The sequence below is a fragment of the Strix uralensis genome, chromosome 20, assembly GCF_047716275.1.
Source record: "Strix uralensis isolate ZFMK-TIS-50842 chromosome 20, bStrUra1, whole genome shotgun sequence".
NCBI lineage: Eukaryota > Metazoa > Chordata > Aves > Strigiformes > Strigidae > Strix > Strix uralensis.
This window is the reverse complement of record NC_133991.1, coordinates 11,462,932-11,484,709: the sequence shown is the minus strand read 5'-3', so window position 1 is coordinate 11,484,709 and position 21,778 is coordinate 11,462,932. Positions and strand designations below refer to the sequence as shown.

At 39.2% G+C, this 21,778-nt stretch overlaps 1 protein-coding gene across 1 annotated transcript; it reads left to right on the top strand.

The window, feature by feature from the left end:
* Nucleotides 1-2,071: 2,071 nt before the first annotated feature.
* On the top strand, nucleotides 2,072-21,703 carry CA4 (carbonic anhydrase 4). Its single transcript, XM_074890679.1, has 8 exons — nucleotides 2,072-2,269; nucleotides 13,359-13,412; nucleotides 14,199-14,369; nucleotides 16,929-17,086; nucleotides 17,825-17,917; nucleotides 18,184-18,247; nucleotides 18,720-18,883; nucleotides 19,944-21,703. Exons 1-8 carry the CDS (start codon nucleotides 2,212-2,214, stop codon nucleotides 20,130-20,132), a joined length of 951 nt encoding a protein of 316 aa, XP_074746780.1. The 5' UTR covers nucleotides 2,072-2,211; the 3' UTR covers nucleotides 20,133-21,703.
* Nucleotides 21,704-21,778: the final 75 nt, after the last annotated feature.

Below are 21,778 nucleotides of genomic sequence, written 5' to 3'. Positions count from 1 at the left end.
AGTGCAGTTTTCACTGGTTTTGATATTCCTTCCTGTTCTTAACTATCCTGTAGCTACGGGTACAACTGCAATCATTACACCAGAAATAGCTATCCTTGAGTTCAGTGATCTACAATAGACTCCCTGCACAACTTCGTCTCTTATCTCCTCTGACCAAGATCCTCATATGTATTTAGGTTCAATGTCCAAAGGCCTTTATATAAAACCCACCCACAGTACAGTTCCTTCCAAAAATATCCCTAGGTGCAAAGATGCCATTGAGAACTGATAACCAAGCACCTGTCAGGTAAGTTTCTTTAGAAAAAAAAACCAAGATCACATGATGTCTGCCGTGCTTAGTTAGATTACAAACTGTATAAGGACAGGGAATGTCTTTCCCTGAGTATGCATTCACTTTCTAGCACAAATAAAGACTTAGTTTACATGATTGCAGTGCAGTTTATTACCATTTTAATAATGGCAGACTGGAGGTTTACAAAAGGTAAAAAAAAAAAGATAAAAAGAAAACCCAAAAGCAAGAATCCTGAATTTCAAGATCAAAATTTCTAACCCTCAGATTTTTCAGTTCTAAACAGAGGGTTTCTAGCAGGCTCTTCGCTTTCAGAGAACTAAACACAAATAGAGTGAAAAAAATTAATCAAAGAGCTTTGGTTTGGGTTCCCCACTGAAGATCATCCCCCAAAAAGGAAGAGAGAAAAGCCTAAGAGTAAAATGTCTTGTCAGTGCCCTTGAAGGCTGACAGCACCTGACACTGCCACGTTCACGCCCCCATTTCTCTCTACGTGCTCAGCATGCACCTTGCTTAGATAGCTCCACCGAGACTGCCAAACTAGGAAGTTAAAAAATGCATCAAATTCCCTTATTGTTCTTGTCACTGCAGTAACTATTTATCTTAGCACCATGTGCTAGGCAAATCATCGTCTGTTCATGCTTTAATCTACCTAATCCAGGATGGAAAAACACTACCCAGCAAATCTTCATTGTTGGAATGTTATTTATAGGCATCCTTTTTATGAATAAAAGACCTGCTCATAAGTCAGCTGTCAGATTTCCCGTCGTTATTACAGGTCCTGATCCTGCAAAACCCTACTACTGACAGCAGAACGGCCGTACTCTTCACCTGGGAGCCCGCAGCTTTTGGGAAAGGCAAGAAGCACTTTTTTGGTTCCTTTTTTTTAATTCAGACCATGCTGGATGCCTGGGCTTGCTCGATGCAGCCAGCATAACATCACTTCACTCTGCCCACCCCTTCATGGAGGAGCACTGGGTCAAGCACCCTGCTCCTCTTCTTGCACCCAACCCAGCACATGGGCTGCATCCCCATGGACAGAGGCACATTTGGGGAGGGGGAGAAGAAGTTGCACTCCCTGTTTTCCTCAGTTATATCAAAATCCAACCCCAAATGAAAAGATGAAAATGTGTCTGTAATAGAGACTATAGAGCAAAGAGTAGTAGTGCCATTTCTTGTAGACAGCTTTGTTTCTTGGACATAAAGCCTGAATTGCTGCTGAATCAGACACATGGAATTAAAGCATTCAGATAGGAAAGTAACGGGGACAGAAAACAAAAAAATCTGTATATATTATACTATAGTTCCAGAAGCAGGAAAGTTAAGTTTGTTTGTTTGTTTTTTTTAAAAAAAGGACACCACATCCCCACCCCCACCCCCCCAACAAACAAATAAACAAAAGGTGTGCTCTCAGTTAAGTGCAAAAACATATATAAGTAAGGTGTTGGTATGTCACCTAATAAACATTTCCTGCTGCTGCACACAGAAGTCCCATTTTCCAGCCTCACAAATCTGCTCCAATCCTGAGTAGCTGTTTGGAGGGTTGTGGGGTACAGATGGGGGGGGGGGGGGGGGGGAGGAAAAAAAAAGCTACCAGTAAATAAAAATGTAGCAGTTAGTAATAGGTTACTAAACCTGCATAGGTTGCAAAGTATCAGTTATTCACTACAGGCTACCTGCTTAGTGCTGGAAAGCCTTATTCCTTTTGCCATTCATTTGGGAGAAATGAATAAATTTAGGCAAATCAGGAGTAGGGTAAATCTGGAGAAACTACAAAGGGGAGGAGTTCACCTTCCTGGCTATGGCTTTCAGGTCTGTCCAGGACTACTTACTCCAGTATAAAACTGAGAGCAGAAATATGATCACATACTAAGAAGTCTAATCAATTCTGGTTTCAACACTGAGCCTATTTAAAATAGATAATGGAATTGCTGTTCCTTGTTCTGTTCTCTCTGCACATTCTCAAGACAGAGGCAGTAGGTAAGTCCTTGCCTGCTCTTTCTAACCCCATGTACCAAGGTTACTCTTGTTTATGATTTGTTTCTGAGTATCAGTACATACAGTACAGAGTCTCTAATTCTTCTATATGACAAATGAAGAATGTTTTATTTATTTCTCTGCTTTTACTGTTTGTGGTAAAATATCAAGTATAGAGTTTTCTCATGAATGGATGAGTGGTTTTGGTTTTTTTCACCTTTAGAGATACTAGTTGCCTTCCTCCTCCAAGAAAAATCAATGAGATTTGACTTGATCTCTATAGTTATATATGTCCATTTAAAAAATCAAAGTATAATTTCTTTATCTGTAAACTTCTTAAAACTTCGAATAGCTTGTTTTAGTTTTCTACTCATATTGCTTTGTTGTTTATAAGATGAAATTCTTATGGTTGCCTACTGCGAGAAAAAGAACAATATGTCTTTACTGCATTAGCCCAGCAGATCCATCTATTTTTGCACTCTGTGCACTATGTACATAAGTACAGTATGCACTTACGATGACTAGATTAAAGAGCGATCTATAATTAGTATTGAAAAATGCAGAAGGTATTTTTATGTTTCTATTAGATCAGCTGTAACATTGAATAAATCAACTTCCCTATGTAAATATCAGCACACAGCCTCAAAATTAAAGATAAACACTGCAGTTCTTAAAAGTAATGAAGGGTCTATTGTTTGCACTAAAATAGACTAGACTGCATTAAGGAAAAAAAAAAAGAGATACAATATTATCAGAGGTATCAGAGGGAAGCACTGCACCAAGAGCCTATTAAAGGGACACGATTTTAAAGCAGATCAAGATTCAGTTGCCAGACTTAAAGTAACAGAGGTCTGAGATGCTCAGAAGGTGCCTTAAGGAGCACAGCCTGAGCACTCGGGAAATGGGGATGTTCCCCACATTTTATTTCTCTGTTCTTAATTAATTCTCCATATCCATGACTTAGCAGCTTGCCTCTTCCAGATTCTTACCCGGCAGTTGAAATACCTTCCCTCTTCTTTAGTTTGTATTTTGTAGGTACTCTCTCTCCGGAGTCTTCCCACATGTGGTGCAGGCAAACAGAAACACAACGAACCTTTGCTCTTCCAAAGTCTACAACTAGTGTTTGCTTGATATTGATTACTAGCTGATTAACACTTTGCTAAATTTACTGCTCTATTAAGGGATTTATTACAGGATCTTGCAAGACTATTTAGAAAACCCTTACAGGCTTTATTAGATTAGTGTTAATAATCAGAGCTTTAGCAGATGGAAGTAAGATAGGGAACTCATACAATATTTTTGTTGCTTTTTTTCTCCAACCAAGATTATATCCACTTTCTTCCCAGAGTGTAGAGGCAAACTACACAGTCATTAACATACAAGAAACCTGCTCTCACCCCCACCTTCTTTTCCAAACCTTTTCCTGAGGTGGAAGCTTCACAGGGTACATTATGCTAAGTCAAAGGTTAAACATTTCAAGAAACCTCAACTTTTGAGAATCAGTCTAAACTATTTTTTGTTATATTTGGAAGGTATCTTTTTTAAAAAAATAAGCATTTCATTTCTATCTTACCACTTTTCAGAACTAGCCTGAGTGACATCCACTTATCAGCTCATTTAATGTACCTCCACCAGGGCTCTTTTTCTGATCTGGGCAGCCTCATAATTCACCAGACTTACACAGTCCATATGACTGATTGCTAACCTTTCAAACTGCTTTCAGCCTTGACCTGTCTTAATACTATAGCACTTATGTTTTAAAATTATTACCAATAGTCCTTGCAAGGCTTTCTAAAGAAGCAAGCTTCATTATCCCATTCTACAAAAAGGAAACTGAGGCACATTGGTGCAGCCACCTGCCCAGACCTCAGCCAGCCCCAGGAAGAGAAACCATCTAGCTTGAATCTCTGTCCAGCACCTCATCCCCTGCCTTAGATGGATCTCAGTTAGCATATTCCATTAATAGCTGCACTGATGCACCTCAAATGGCTTTCTTGGTTCCTCTGAGAGATCAATGACGCTCTGGTACTGCCATTAGACAGGCAGGAGAGAGGCAAAATGTCTGCAGTGTTCCAACAGGAATATTCCAAAGCTTTTGAGAGAAAGGTTTTATTAATGGTGAATTCAGTCTCATGCCATTCAGAGAGTAACAGTTGCAGAGGACAGTAATATATGTCCATCCAGAAGCTTTGTGGTGGGGTTACAGCAAGCTCCAAGTGTTACTGAAAAGTAATTTTCTTAAGGAGGAAGGGAATGAACCCCAGAACGTTTTAACCTTTTTCTTTATCACAGACTAGGACTCAGCCATGAAAAGACACTCTCCCACAGTCCATGCTCTAGTGCTCCAAAAGATTGATGCATGATAGAACATGATTCCTCTAATTTTCTATATTTGTACTTACATACTTTTGACTTTCCCAAACATAAAATTTACATAACCGTGCTGCCATTGACGCTCTTAGCATTAGTTCTCAGTCTGATGTTTCCTCAGAGCCATTCAAATACAAATTATACCTGATATCTCTATAAGCAACATAAAAAAAGATGCTGTAACTTCTTCCATTTCCAGTTCTAATGGTATAGACTGCACATATATTTGTAGTTGAATTTCAAATCCATTTCAGGGTTGGCAAAATTGGGATACTGGTGCACCTAGATACACTCTGGGATTGAAAGTTGCATTTTCAGTTATTTACAAAAGAAGAATAACTGCGATATAAGACCCAGACCACACAAGAAAGGCAGTAAGCCATAGCTGCTTTAGGCAGTAATCCATAGGTGCTTTAGGAGATATGAATTCCCTGAATTTCCCCTCTCTCCACCCACCTAATCCAACACATGATTAAATATAACTGACAAGCTATCACTGACATCTCAAAGTAGTTACCTCGACTATCTGAGTGCAGACAGACTTTTGTTCTCAAGTTATGATCTTTATGCAGGATACGTCGCTTAGGCCTTCCTTCTCTTTCTTCCTTGCAATCAGTCAAGCTGCCAAAATAGATTTAAAGGCTTATCTGAGTCTGCCTACCATCATCCATACCCATCAGTGTATGCCATCGCTGTCAGATCCACTGTATGCAGGAAGAAACAAGAGCTGACATTTGTCAGGTTGCTGAGTATGCACTGAGAGCAAGAGATAGCCACTGACACTGCTCTGTCCTCTCCCCTCTCCGTGCAGCTTCAGCCAGCAGAGAATTTGCTAACTTTGTCATCTGTGCTGAACCAGTAGCAGCACTTTGTACTTAATATCTTTGAGACACTGAAATTTTTTTACTCATAAACTTTCCCATGAAGTGTGGATCCTGCAATTAAATTTTAGCAGATGAACTCTGTAAGAGGGGCTGTTATGGTGAACAGAGGTTTAGCCACTATCACAGTCATATTTGGGTTACAATTGGAGGGGGTTTATGACTGAGAGAAGAATGGATACAGCCTGCTTGACCAGGATGCATAAGGGTGCAAATCCTGTTATCTCAGATTACACGTATTTCCTTCTGCAGTTTTTGATAAAGGCACAAAGTGATAAGGCAGTGTTACAATTTCATTCTAACTCTCTCTTTGACACTAAAATTCAGCAAAAGAAAGAAAAGTGCTTGTGGCAGAGCAGCAGGTGAGACAGTGGAGGCAGAGAGCAGCTCTTCAGTTAGATCTAACAGCCTGTTTCATTTTGTGGGGCAGAGGACTGAGCCCAGCAGGCAAAGAAACAACATTGTGTATCACTGGAAGATTCCCAAAAGGCAACTACAAGACAGTATTAGACTCATATATGGAATAAACTTTGAAACGTTTTTAACTTCTTACATTTCTGTAGCCTGCCAGGGTGGCATTCAGATATATCTGCGTTGCACGAATGGATACATTTGTGTCAGACCAGGAATGCCTTGATTCTCTTCACACGTGTGACGTTATTCAAGAATATGTACTGTGCAGATGCAGCTTGCTGTAATGTCCCTTCATCTGCAGATCCTGACTTCCCCTTAAAGAATTACACATGTAAGCATTGTAAGATCACCTCTGCTGTCTCCATCCCATACGAGCCCAACAACTGCCCCTCATCCGCATGCATGACCTCTGACCTGCTCAAGAGTGATTGCCTATCGTGTGTAGTGATGAACGGCTGATACCACAGATGAGATTAATCCTGCTTTGTTTTATCTATGCTGGCCTAAGGCAGTGTACATCTATGCGAGGCATTGAGGTTCTTGAGCAGACAGGTTTTTTACTATGCTGATGCATCCAAGACATCACAGCTCCAAGTTCAAAAATCACCGTTCACTGGTTTGCAGCCTGTTTCTGGTGACATGTAACGAGCGGGCAATTTTCCATGTACACAGTGGACCCAATCACATTATTAATGCTCCATTTAAGGATCAGCCTGACTAGCATGAGTACACGACATTGTCATCAATTTGTATTAACTCACTGTTTAGCTGACCTCATGCAGAACTGCAATGTGCTGCATCACCTCCTCCTTCTCCAGCATCCAAGCCAGGGCGCATTCCTGCTGCTCTTCTCTTCAGCTCTGGGGGATGGAAAGGAGCAGGATAGAGACTGTACATAGGAGCCATATGCTGGTGACAACTGACATTACTTCAGCTTAAGAATTACTCTCCTTTCTCCTATAGCAAAAAGTTACCAGCATAAGAATTGGAATATCCTTTATACGCTGCAAAAGCTGTGCACTGTGATACTTAAGAAAACTGGAGTCGCAGTTTCTCTACATTTAGATTTTGAAGACTGGAAGCAAAAAAGCATTTTCAGAGGCAGGTGCTGCTGTGAAACACCTTTCTCTGCTGTACAGGTAACCAGCACAAACCTTCAGGTCTTCAAGACATGCTGCAAGGTCCAGTTCTTCAGCTAGGTGTCTGTCTCCATGCAAACAGGCTTTCTTCCCTTCTTGTGGCACTGCAGGAGATGCTTTGTTATGTTGCAGAATATATCCGATAGCCTGTTATTAAATTTTTGGTCACATATCCAGCCATATGATCAGTCATCATAGAGCCAGCACAAAAGATTACAAAAGGACAGTAAAGCCACATAGTAATTTGTTTGAATTAATTTTTTAAAATACTAAAAAAAAGGATTTATGAATTTTATTTGACACTTCCTGTGCTCTAAACAAAGCAAAGCAAAATACCACACAGAAGCAAATCACCTTAGCCCTGGATACTCATTTTTTGTTAAAGGCCAACTTCCTTCTTTGATACAGGAGATTTATGAGGACACATATATGTGACAGAGGCTACAACAGTATCACAGGTCACAGCTAAAAACATTTTCCCCACTCTGACACAGAGGAAGTAGTTTGCAAGTGTTTATAGGGCATATCTAGAACCCTCCAATCTCTTTGGATTTTTCCTTTAGTTTGTATGTGTTACAAAGACTTCATTGAGCATGTGATTTATGTACACATGTGCAAATTATAAACACTGTGATCAAGTCAGATGTGGTTACGTGTAATGATTCACTACTACAATAAAGCTTATTTTCAAGGCTAACCCCATAATATCTTAGAATGTACCTACATAGAGATGTATATTATTATGAAAAATAAAATTTCCAGGTAAAAGTGAATAGAAGAGAGATGAATGATCACAAACATTTGGTTTTACATGGTCAGAGGTACACAAATCTAAAGTAAACATTTGGAATTCATTTTGCTTGTTAAAGTAGTTGATCAGGACTTCCTGAGGATATGTAATACTTAAGGATGTATAAACAGACTTATGTATATATGCGGTTTGTCTTCAGCCATCTCATTAATTAGAAAGACAGATTCCATTTGCTTTTAAGTTGCTTTGCCTTTTGTACTAAAGATAATAAGTTTCACAAAGCAAGCTAAAAATAGAACAAGTCCAACACAAACCAAAGCTAAAAATATACTGCATGCAAAACTAGCTTTTGCCATTTTCATGGCAAAGGCCAACCTTCACTCCGCTGCAAAGCCAGCAGTTACAACAGATTTTAGGGATGGATTTGAACCTGGTGGACAATAGAGCAGTAATGAGCACTGTGGCATTCAGGGCAGCCTGGGCTTTCTGGAAAGCAGCAGTGCAGTGGGAGCACTATCGGCTGTGTGTCTCAGAAAACAAGGAATTGTCAGCGAGGACATGGCTGAAAGAGGGTGACAAGAGATCTAAAGGGACAAACAAAGGAGTCAGTCAGTGAGAGAGAGAGAAGGGATTTTAACCACAAAGCAACAGAGGATATTCTTACTGTCTCAGTACTTCAGGCGGTTAGTGGCAAAAAGGTCATTCACACGTCAAGAGTTTAAATATAGTTAACAAAAATAGCTAACCGTCAACATATAAAATTATTAGATTTCCAACCACTTTATGCAGAAGGACAAAACCTGTTTTAGTATCACTTTTGTGTGGATGGACAGATTAAAAGGGCAATTTTCAGGTAGCCTGAATGCCACCTGTCTCACAGCACTGAGTCAGAGGAGACGTGGGCTTCCAAGCAGCAGCTCAGCAGGTCCAAGTAGGACAGTGAGCAGGGAACAAGTAGGACAAAGTAGATTTAGGAACATATGGAATTCAGGCAATCTGACCATGGTCCAGAGAGCTTAAGGGTCTTTTCCCTGATCACACAATAGCACACTGGCGAACTGCTGACACCCTGGCTTCCAGCCCGAAGCACTGTCCTCCATCCAGCTGCGTAAGTGAACAGAAGAGGGAGTTCTCAACTGAAGGAATTTTTTACCTCAAGTTTCCAAGCTAGGCTTGATAGCTAAAACAATTGAAAACATTTACAATAAAACAAAAACAATACGCAATTGTATTGTTTTCCAGCTATTCTGGTGCCAAGAAACAGCTTTGGTCAGGAAACCAGTTGTAAATTTGACAAGGAAGAAACAGAGATAAGTAGGACTGCTTACTTGCCAAGAGAGACTCCCTAAATTTAACTGTCTTGAACTTTGTGAAGGAAGAGGAGGCCTTCAGCCCAGTTCAGCCCTACTCTAAATTAAAACCCAGTAAACTCAAGGTGACACCTATGATATGGTGCATCACCACTTAAATCAAGAATCCATAACACAGTGTAAGAGCCAGATATAGTTGGTAGCACAGCAGTTGTAAGTCCAGGTGTGTATGTATACTGAATGTGTATGCATACTGAATTATATTACTTCCAATGGTGACAAGAATGCAAATGTGTCTATTTAATGTCAGTTAGGCAAGGAGCATTTAGAAATCCTGGCTAGTACCTAAGAATAATCTGAGAAAAGTGTGGATGCTCATGGCTTAACTCACGTGTACCAGCAAGGTATGGGAGTAAGTGATGAAACCCTCCAGGGCAGCTCATATCACAACAGTGGTTTCAGCACCTCAACTGCAAAAAACCCCAAATACCAAAAAAACCCACTTTCTGCAGCATTTTTCTGGGAAATAAAATAAACACTGGGAAAGAGAATGGGGCAGATGAGGTTTGACTGAAAGAGCAGTCAGGTGAAAGGACTGCAGGATGAGATCTGCTCTGTACTGAGCCCCTGTAAGAAAAGGGCTTCAGAGAAAGAAAAACGAAGACTTTGGAGTGTAAATGGTGCAAAGGTGAAGGGCACATTGTCAAGAGATGGGACAAAGGATGGATGAAGCAAGAACAGGAATTACAGATTATGAAGGAACTATTTGAATGCTGTAAACACCAGGGAGGGAAAAGAATTGTTTAGGGTGGTTCAGTGATATTTCTAGGAGTGATGGGATGCAGATAAGCAAGTGGAAAATGTAAGCTATTAAACAGGAAACATTTCCTGACAGTGAAGGCTAATAGACTGTGGAAAAGTCTCCTAAGGGAAGTGGCAGGAGCCGCTCAGACAATTAAAACTAGACTAGACAACATACCTTAGGGCATAATCATGCCTAAGACCACAGACAACTGACTGGATGTGACAAGTATCTTTCCTTCTTGCTTCAGAAATAAAGCCATAAAGCCCAGGGGAAAAAAAGGACCATTGTAAATGCAAGGTCTCTATATGTAGGGAGGAATCACACCTGACTCAAAGTCCAAATGCAAGTTTTCCTTGTAAGTGACACAGGGTATGGCAGTTTGGTTCCTCCTGAGCTGTATCTACACAAAAGATCCTGTTCCCTAATGTTACATTACCACCAACCAAAAAAAAAAAATATCTAATTCACAATAAACATTAATTCATTGTTTGCTCAGCCATTCTGCAATGTTTAATTAGCTGATTGTTTAAGGTTTAACAGCTTTAAGGACCTTTTTCTTATGAACTGCTGAATTTATATCCTGTTCTACTTCACTGATACCATCCAACTTTCTAAACCACAACTGATAAGTACTTGATAGCAAAACACTAATTCTTTGTTAGTTCATAGGCATTAGGAATTTTGCAGAAAGCTTGCAAAATTTAGACGCTAATTATTTGGAGTATGTTGCATTCAGCAGAATAAGGGAAGAATACTCATGAGGCAGCGGTATTCACCCGAGGGCTGTATTTTTTTTATTTTAATCTTTTTAACTTTTTCTCCCCATCATCTTGATGTGCAGGCTGGAAGATTTTTAGTGTGCTCATGTGTCGATCTACTAAGATGTGATTGGAACCCCCAAGCTTATTTGAGAGAACTTGCCAAACACATATCAGCTGGTAAAAAGTCAGCGGTTGCTTTTTTTGAGAAGGGTTGGACTCAGACTCAGCAATGAAAGGCTCCATAACCAATTTCCTTTCATTCCTCTGGTACAGAGACACTGTATCAAGACCACTGACAATATGATTTGGTGATATTTACCTTCCCTCAGTGTTTCCTGTGGTTGTCCTTGATTTTCATGGTTCTGTGGTCATGGTCTAAAAGCTCCACAACCTTGCACCCAATGAACAATGAACTTGCTGCACTTACTCCTAATTGTGAATCATATTGACCGTAAAATTTGATTTGCATTACAGTAATGCTTTGATGTCTAAGTCATGATCACACTCCCATTGTGCGAGGCAGTATGCAAACCCAGAGCAGTAGACCTTGTTCCAAGAATTTACAGTAAACAGACCAGAATACCTCAACCGACCTTGATTTCTCACCTGACAACTTTCCTTTCTGCTTTAACTCACATCCCAAAGAGTTTGAGACCAAACCTTTGCAGGAAACTATCCTCTCATGCTGCTAGATGCTACCACCTTTCAGCATTGTGTCCAGGTTATTCCTGCAAGTTCGTGCACGTATAACTTGCAAAGATCACGGGGTGCTGGTGCAGCAATTGTTAAAGCTTATACTGACCGCCGAGCTAGAGCAGCTGCCAAAAATATGTCTGCAATCATTCATCCATGCAAACACTAACACATATGAAACATAACCAAGCATTGTGAAGATTGGCTTACCTGGTATTTGCGAGGTGTTTATTGATTAAAATATTGATTAAGGCACTTCGTGACATTCTGTGCTTGGAACTTCTCGTTCTGCTCTTTCCCAGTGGAGATGAGAAATTGCTCAGTGCTGCCGCTGTCTTGTGTACAAGGGCCTGAAAAAAATGCAATAATCAATTTTAGAAATGGCAGGTCCTAAAGCTAAGTTTTGTGTATGTTTAGAAGTGCGTCAAAAAATAAAATGCTGTCGAAACCAATTCTTTGATAATTATAAAATATTAATGGAACAACAATGTAGAAATCACTACAGTTCTTACAATACAAATGTAGCAATGTTGTTTACTTTTCTTCTCAATATTACTAAACATTTGTTAAACTAGGAAGTGAGACAGCATTATTTATAGTTTTCAGCATAAATTTAAATTTTGTGAGAGATGACCTAAAATAGTATCAGTTTTTCAAGATTATATTAATTACCACAAGCTCATCCAAGGCTTCCTCTGTTGTTATAGCTAGCAACATTTTATATCAAGATTCTATTTCTAATTTCTTCTAAATACTTAATAAATGGATGGTATTGTTGTGCTACTGATATGAAGATAAATGTGTTAAAAGCAGTTATGAGCCTTCCAGCAGATGTGTTATAAAAGATCACAAATTAAGGAAATTCCCAATCTAATGACAGGACTCCTCCATAATAATCCCTAAAAATTGATCAGTCATTTATTAAAATGTCTATAATTTACTAATCATAGGCAAACAGAAACTATAGTATTAATCATGATTATAAGAGGTTTTGAATTGTTATTGATTAAAGTTAAATAGCCAAAGAGAACTATTCCTGCTAAAGCCCATTTAAACTTTATAACTGTCATAAACAGCCATTGAAGCATGCTGCGATAAACAGAACAGTCCTTACTTTGCTGACTAGACCAACACATATTTAAGTTAAATCAGCTCTCTTCCTCTGAATTTCATATTTCTTCTGACAATGAAAAAGTAAGATTAAGACTTTCTATTAAAAAATTTTGCAACCATCTGCATGGGATCACAGCTGAGTTAGAATAAAGATTCTTCATGTCTTTCGGGAAATGAGATCCTTCATTTCTTAAAATTCTTTATTGCACCAAGTAATCTTTAAAATAGTTCCTGGAATGGAGTGAGATAAGACATCTTGTATAAGCAAATTTACAAGTGTATGAAAGGATGGCAAGTACAGAACTGATAAAAGAAAATTTATTTTAACACTACATATATTCAGATGTGGAACTTTTGCCTCAAGAAATTGCTGAAGCCAAGGATTTAATACCAAATTCTTTAGAACTGCAACCCATCCAGATTTCTAGTATTTCCTGCTTTTGGAGGGAATATTAACAGGGTTAAAGTGATTCATTAAAGACCAGAAGGAGATCTAGAGAGAGAAAAGAGCTGTCTACTGCAGGGTTTTTATGCTCTCTTCTGAATTATTTGATATTAGAGCCCAGCCAGACTTGCTGCACGGTGTGCTCCATACTGATAAGAAATCTTTAGAACCTAAAGATCTCTTTACAGCTGAAGCACTCACCTCTTACCAGCCATTGTTGTTTATATATTTTAGAAATGAAACATCTTACTCTAATAAAACTGGGCAGACAAAACCAAGAAGCTGACAAAACTGTCATTCTCTGAGGATCACAAGCTGCAAATCCGTTTCACATCTGCTTTTTGGGGGGACAATTTGTACAGCTTTTCATTCATCTAATTTTGAATATCTGATTTTTAACTTTTTTTTAGTTGGAAGCCACTGGTGTTATCAGTCACAGAAGTACGAACAGCCACACTGTCAAGGTACTGCTAAACAATTTATTTTTCCAATCACATTAGTGTTTGGACTCTTCTGTTTTGCAAAGGGTCTCTTGATAGAAATAATGCAAAAATTCATACAACTCAACATTTAATGGTGCATAATCATGTTATACATAAACGTAAGTGCTAAACAGGATACCTGAAGAAGGGTATTTTGAAGGTACCAGTGTTTGTGTTAACTATTCATTTTGTTTCAACCAAGGGTAATGCTACAAATACAAAATAACTCTAAATGTGCTCCAGAGGCAATCACCCCAGCAAGGTGGGTATAGACGGCTATTTAAATTCTTGAGGATAGTTATGAAAAATCCTAATGTTCTACCTACAGCTGCACCTTTTGTTTTACCAGCAGCATCCACCTAGGCTGCCTGCTCCCTCGCTCATCCCTGTGTCCTACCCAGCTCTCCCTGGAACTGACTGTGCTGGGAACAGCATTTCACTCCCAGCAACACCACTGCTTTTTTATTTTTTTAGTTAGAGTTTCCAAGTTTCTATAGCTTCTATTGTTCAGCCAGCCTCAGTGGCAGTTCACATGTGCATATTTTCCTATTAAGTGTATCAGAACATTCTGGGCACATATTAATGTTTTTAAAATTACAAAAAATGATATGCTAAGAAAGCTCCTGTATTAAATTGCAACATCCAAAGACCTTTTCTTCAAAGATGTCTCCAATTTCCCAAGCAAGAATATATTGACTGTTGGGTGGTTTGACTTTATCAAGGATTTGCAGTCTACAGAAAAAACCTATTTTCTTCATCCTTAAATAGATCCTCGACAATGGTATCTAACACATGACACCTGCAATGGAAACAAACAGTCACCTATCAATATTGTCACCAAAAATGTAATTTATGACAGAAGCCTTAAGCCACTGAATTTTGAGGGATATGATGTGAAGGGGACTTCAAAATGGAACATAGAAAATAATGGACATACAGGCAAGTACTGTCATATTATTACTGTTATTATGTGATTTACTTGTGCCTTCACTTGGAACCATTCATTTGCTTCTTCCATGTCCTGGGAAAGGTGTTAGATATCACTCCTGCTACTTAAAAGTAAGGAAGCAAAAATAAGATAGCACCCCTGTATTTCAGAAATGAAACTTTCAGAACACCTTCTGAACCAAGGCTTTCGGGGAACTTTGTGGGAATTGTCTAGTTTTTTGGATTCTGGACACGGTCCTTGAGTGTCTCTGCAGAAATTGGTTCTGTGCATGTGCAGAAGCAGAGCTTGAGATGTCTAGGGAACCTCTGAGTCAAACAACAACCTCTAGGACTAGGAGGTAGGTGAGTATACAGGTTTAGGACAGCAGTTTTGGCAGAGGTATATAATTTCTGCTGAATGCTCCTATACCCTTTATTTCTGGGCTTGCCCTTTCTGACCCTTGCTTCTGCACAAAGAAGAATTCTGCTAAAGAAGAACATAATCTGGGAAAGTCATTCAACCAGTGGCTCACAGTGTGTGTGTCTTACTAGTTCTTCAGAGAATGAGCTGAAATCTCAGATTTCAACTTGTTTTCTCTACACGTGGAAGTAATCTAATGTGAGCTTGTTGATTAGCTACTTACTGATTCAGTAAACAGTGACTCAGTGAACAACAAATCAGTAAACAGTGAGTGAATCAGTGCATAGTAATTTATCACTGTTTCACTTCCTCCACTTTTCTTCACTAAAAGCAATACTAATGATGATGCTTCAACAATATTATGCTAAATTACCTTAATTTTTAAAATAAATCTGTTGTCCTTTTTTTTTTTTAAATTATCTATAGGTGTTCTTAAAATCTTAGATGGACTGTTTTACCTGCCAAGTCCCTAAAATGGAAAGTTGTAAGTGGCAAATATTTTCCTAACTTAGAATGGAAAGTTAGGAAGGTAAACAGCTGGGTAGATTTTCACAGCCAGAGATCCTAGTTTAGAACATCAGTATATTGACAGACCATAAGAAAAAAGCATGTTTTGACTTTTCATTAGTATATGGGTTCATGACTTTCCCATTACAGAATGATATTTGACCTACATATTACAGTGATTGTGCATAGAAATATCTACAAAAATTAATGTTCATAAGGATTGGTCAAAACTCTCATCTTTCCCAGCCATGCAAAGGATTAGGTTTGTAATCTGGGCTTTTTAAAACATCTTCTTTCCGAAGGCAACCAATTCCTGTGCTACAATTAGTAGAATACTGGAACTGTTATCGCTTAAATTACAGCTGCAATTAGAAGCTCTGCATAAGATTAGACTATCATTAAGTTCGATGATGTGCAGATAGCAAAGGTCAGCATCTCAAAGGTCCTACAATCTAAATAAACAAAGCCAACAAAGATATGTTACTCATCCATTTACAGATAAAAAAGCAAAGTAACCAAATGACTCACGCAAGCTTCCAGTTCATTTGGAATCAGAACAGAAATGAAATATCGGGGGCTTCAATCCAGGTCAAAACAATCTTTCCTATGGAAGAAAACTACTGTCTTTAATGTAGAGGTCTTAATAAATAGATTTTTAAAATACATCCCAAATGTCTCAAGCACAAGAAGTGATGGTGACTTATAGCTAGAAAAATATCTCCTAAGAAAATTTTGGTTCGCTGTTAACAACAGATCAAGAATCACATTAAATATATATATAGTGACTTAGATGCCTAGGCTTAAGTTGCAACGCTACTCTAAATTAAAATGGAATATCTTTAAACCCTGCCTAAAACAAATGTTACAATGCAGACAACAGGAGATAAAAATGATGCTTAAAAAAAAAAAAAATCAAATAAACTGTGATCAAGTTTACTATTAAGAATACTGTGATAGTGGGTGTTCTCCTAGACAAAAAATGAAGGAATATAGGGTCTTTTGAAAGGTATAAGTAGCTCTGACTCCTGGGGTTATAGTGGCAGTGAACAAACCCCTACAAATCCCCTCAGTACAATCAAGGAAAGACAGTCTATTACCCTGTTCTCTTCAAAACGCAATTACCCAATGATACTCTGAAGGATGTATCAATGGATGCCATAAAAGTCTATAAAACCCTTACCCCAGAACAACCCGAAGCAGTGCTCTGTCCTTTTCCTCCATTTTACAAATGGAAACAATATCACCAAATTTATTTTATTTATTATTATTTATTCAACTGCAATAATGGGTAGCTCAGCTCTCCAGCAAGTGAGGCTCTACACAAGTCGTTCAAGAGCAAATCCAAGGTAGAAATGGGAACAGAAGCTCCAAGTGCTGTGCCATAGAGGGATGTCCAAATGCTGTTGCATATTACTAGGAAGTGGGCTATGATATTTCTCCCTTTCCCCTCAAATTAATCTCAGCTAGCATTTTGTAAGAGTTCAGCTTCTGCAGAGTTGAACTTCTGGAACACTCGGTAAGAAAAAACAAGCCAGAACTTAAGGATAAATTTGAATCTCAAGAACATGCATCTCTCTACTCTCACATACTATTAATGTACAATCTGATTTTTTTTTTTTAAACAACTTATTTGTTTTCCCCAGTTAAAGTAACATTAAGCACATCCCCTAAAATTGAAGGCGGAGGTCTGAGAAGAAAATACAAGGCGATAGAATTTCATTTGCACTGGGGAGTCAAAGATGTGCAGCAATACTTTCCCGGCTCAGAGCACAGCATAGATGGAGAAAAACAAGCCATGGAGGTAGGTGAGAATGTTTGTGGATTATGACTTTTACTCAAGAACTCTGGCTTTTTAAAACACTGTTGCACAAAAACTATTGGCTAGTTCTCCTGTGAAACCCCAACAGCGGAAATAAAGAACCGAGGACACGTTGCTCGCTAAGCAGAACATGCAGGAACACACACTAGTTTTGCATAGCAAAGGCACAAGACAGACAACAAATCTGGAGTTATATAACCTCTTGGGAGGAGAAACGTTTCAAAGTCTGTACAGTCTGATTACACTCGCACACTGCTTACTCAGATTATATATTCGTTTCTGGGACTGCAACCATGAATCGACCTATGCAGCCAAAAAAAAAAAATATTCTCTTCAAGGCAAGACAAGTCGCCAGTGCTAACAGACATGGATTGGTGGAAGGAAACTACCCCTCTTTCAAGTCATGACGTAAAAACCTGCCTGTTCCACTGCACAGGCTGAAAACTGAGGGCTGCAGCAGTCCACAGAGTGCTTCACCTTCTGGGGAGCTGTATGAAATGATACCATTGTTGATGAATGAAGTTCCAATTTATAGTCCACTTACTACATAGTTCCTGCCTCAGGTCAAGGGCCTTGAGTCGTCTGTCTGTCTGTCCCCAGCCTGCAACCCATGAGGCAGCTCTGGCCCCGCTGCAGCGTAGGCGCAGAGAAGCAGCCAGGCTGCACTTAGAGCAGCGAACCGCAGAGGAAACAGAACAAATTATTGACTTTTTGTTACAGCTTCATGTTGTCCACATCAGAGAAGATGTTCCGGATATAACAGAAGCAAAGAAAAAGGCAGATGGTGTGGCTGTGTTAGCATTCTTTATAAAGGTAGGTAGCCAAATTTTGAATTGCCCATCTCAAATTTAACAGCAATTTGGCTGAGTGATTGTGTTAATGTTACAGTAGTCCAAGACCTAAGGCTCCGTATCTTCTGCAGGCATTCAGTGCCAGCACTTAGTTCCTTTAGTCTTTTCTATATTCTGCCTGTTATTATCTTTTAGCACTGTGGTTGTTTTCTGTTTAATTCACAATTGATTTAAAGCAAGCAGTTGTTGAGAAATGCATGATTTGAAATCAAAATATTTCCATTTCAGGTTGAAGAAGAAAATAAAAACTATACAACTCTAATAAATGAATTAGAGAATATTAAATACAAAGGTAAGACACTTGCGTCAGTCAAAATGTAACATATATTTATTTTGAGCATGTATACTACCAGGGGATTCATGGTCCAATCCTGTTCAAATTGTAGTAGAGATTGTTGTTTGAAAGTCAAAGCCAAAAGATAGAGGTTAGTTTGTCAAGCACTCAGAGCATCGGAGATGGGAGAAAATCCAGTTCTCCATATTAGCAGTGAAGAAACCCCCCAGCACCAGTGTGAGTATTTCTGCTTCGGCAGGAGGAAGCACGATGAGAAGAAAAACGTGCAGAGAGTTGACACAAGAGTGTGTGTAACTTGTGCTCTGCGGGACCCTGCAGCTGGCAGTCAGGGATTTCACAAGCAGTGCGGGGCACAAGCGCGGGGATGAGGTTTTACGTAGCCCTGAGCAGCAGCTGCGTTCGGAGACAGACGTGACCGATACCTGCAGCTGCACTCGTTACAAGTGATATTTCCACACGGTTTGTCTAGGGCCACCGATACAGATGGAGCCTTTGCCTCTGAGCTCTCTTCTCCCACCCAAGGAAGACCTTGGAAGGTACTATCGGTATGAGGGCTCCCTCACCACTCCCGACTGCCATGAGGGTGTCATCTGGACAGTATTTGAGAAGCCAATTGAACTCAGTATTTCCCAGGTAAGTCGCAGAGGGGCAGCCTGGAAGGTCTGCTTACAGTTATTTGCCCCTTTGGCCTCCTGCTCACTCACACCATTTAACACAGGCTTGTTAGCCGCTCCACTGCCTTATTCCTATGACACACACACACATTTGCTTGGCATTAGCCTAAACACAGTCACTAGTGCCAGTTTTTTGACCCTATTAAATCATCTCTCAAAAAATGGCAGGAAAGGGGAAGGAAGGGGAAATGACGAGGTGACAAGAAAGCCAAAAAACCCCACAGGTAAACACCTAGCTCAGCGCTTCGTCAGCAGCACTTCCACTGCTGTCATCTGCTCACCCCCAGATTCCACTGCTTTTCTCCTATTGTATCAGGACAGGATACTTCAAAATCCAAACTTTGAGTCTATCAGCATCACCTTTAATCAACCCATTTTTGTTCTTTAGGGAGGAACAGGAGACTGAATCATGACTGTCTCAAAAATACAGATTGTTCAGCTGACAGAGTACATGATTAAAAAATTCAGATGTCCTGGAGTGGACTCTCAGCAATGCTACTAGCCAGCACAACCTGGCCAAGAGCCAGCATCTGTATTTTAGTTCCTTACCTGCAGTGTACTCATCACTTCAGCCAAGGGCAATGCTCAGCCACACACAGGTCAGCATAGCACATCACACAAGAGTGAGCATCTGCTTGCTCTGGGTCAGCATCACATCGCAAGCAGTTAGACATTTGAAGGAAAGAAAGAAATCTTAGTGCTCTTACTCTGTTTCACTGTGACGTGATGGACAAGGACAGGACTGTGCGTGCCAAGAGGACTGGTGTAACCAGGTCCTTGAGCTGGACAAAGCATTTGGCTTACACAGAAAGGAAGTCCCCGTGATTTCCAAGGGTAAAAGAAGTCATCTGTCAGTGACCTCTGGAAATAGCCTCCATCACATTGTTTCCTGCAAGGTTTAATGCATCCATACAGCTCAAAACAAAGCCACAGAGTAAGGCACTGCAGATATACAATATCAGAATGTCCAGTGTTCCATGGAAAAAGGATTTAATGATCTATTTTTTTGATGTCTGCAGATTTCTCAATTTTCGACAGTCCACTTTGATGCGAAGAACTCAACTAACATGGTTGAAAATTTCCGGCCTGTTCAGTTTCTGAACGAACGCAAGGTGTACTGGTCCAGTGCCAGCATCCTCCTGCCTCCTGCTAAGGTTTTAGTGTTGGTCCTGATGCTTACGTACATCCTGAGTTCTCTTTTCCAATGAATACTTAGCACCTCATTCAAGGTTCTGGGATTTTTGGAGGGTTTTTTTATTGCTGTTGATGGTTCTTTGTATTAAGTAGTCTCTCTAACTGCCAACTCATGAATCTTATCTCAATACAGAATTTAACCTTGTCCCCCCCAGACACTAACCAAGGACTTCTGTTGCCGCTCTTATATAAAATGAAACCCATTGCACTAAATCACAAGAACTCGAAGGAACTGTAAGATAAAGATATGAAGATTCAAATTTTTTTAAAAAAGCAACCAAACTCTAAAGAAAACATTAGGATGGATTATCTACAAGTCTGTAGCTTTAACACAACACTGGAAGGACACTTCACAAGCTATACAGAGGACCTTCAACAGGAATCTGTTCTTAAGTGCCTATGAAGGGTTTTGTGTGGAGTATGTTTACATTCAACACTGCAAATCAGGAAGACAGTAACGTGGAGTAATTCTTACCATCCCTACATTGTCCTACATGAAGGTACAATACAAAGCAAAGAAAAAATGCTCACACACAATTGAGCAACACCTGGGTCATCCTATCTAGTGAAAGATATGTGAGAAATTTCATCTGTACTAACACAAATTTTCCCCCTTCTTCCTTCAGAATATCTAAAGTTAAATTTTAGAAGAGGATACTGGATTCCTTTTATCTAATCTACTGATTCTGGATTTCAGGTTTCTCTGTCAAGCCTATTTATTCAGCCTAGTACAGCATCCTTCTCTGGGATGCCCATGCCCAGTATGATGTGCTGAAAAGAAAAAGGGAAGCTAAACCACCTATACCAATTGCACACCTGTGGAAATTCCCTCTCTTTGGAGGGCTGCATTTGAAACACGACACTTAGATAAGCCTTTACAGTTTTCATTTGCCTAATAAAATGGGACAGCTCAAGAAATGGCTCTTTTTAGGACCAGATTTTAGAAGTTTTAAATTTCAGTTTTTAACATTTCAGTGTGAACATTTCCTTATGAATTTTTTTCTTTTTTTTTTTTTTATAATAGCATTCCTGTAAAATATTCACATATGGTTAAGATTCACAGTTTTTCTAAGACGACTGTGTTTTGAACTGATTTCTTCAGATCTTACCCAATTACTTACAGAAAAGCTCAATATATTGAGAAACGGGATTTCCTTATATTATTCCAGTTCTCTCTCTGAAGACAGACATAACTGTTTTCTTTGGCTACTGTCATATAACATGTTATAGCTTCTTTTAGAATTTTAGATTTTGGCCACAGTAAAATAGAATTTCATATTAGCAGACTTGTATTTTTTTTCTTTAGGGCAATGTTGGCAGAGATTACTTTATGTTACAGCTATATGGCCATTTTTGGGAAAATCATGACAGAGGGACTAACCACAGCTCACCAAAGGAGAAAAAGCAGGGGGAATAATTATTTTCATATTTAAAAATCAATAATGTAAGTTTAAAAAAAAAAACATGGGAAAGGAAATTCACCTTTTTATGTTTAGAGGAATGATTAAGACTTTAACTGTATTTTTGGCTAACTAACTGAAAAACAACAAACATAAATGAAAGATTAAAGTTGAACAGAGACCTATATTTTCATTGCCTTGAGTTTTTATTTCTTTCATCCTTGCTGAAGGGGAATCCACACAGCATTCATTTAGAAAAG

Excerpts from the sequence above, each read along its gene's own strand:
- CA4 (XM_074890679.1), top strand. The coding sequence starts at position 2,212 with ATGGAATTGCTGTTCCTTGTTCTGTTCTCTCTGCACATTCTCAAGACA. Across the intron at positions 17,918-18,183 it reads TGTTAGCATTCTTTATAAAG|GTTGAAGAAGAAAATAAAAA; the intron begins GTAGGTAGCCAA and ends TTTCCATTTCAG. Across the intron at positions 18,884-19,943 it reads TTGAACTCAGTATTTCCCAG|ATTTCTCAATTTTCGACAGT; the intron begins GTAAGTCGCAGA and ends TGATGTCTGCAG.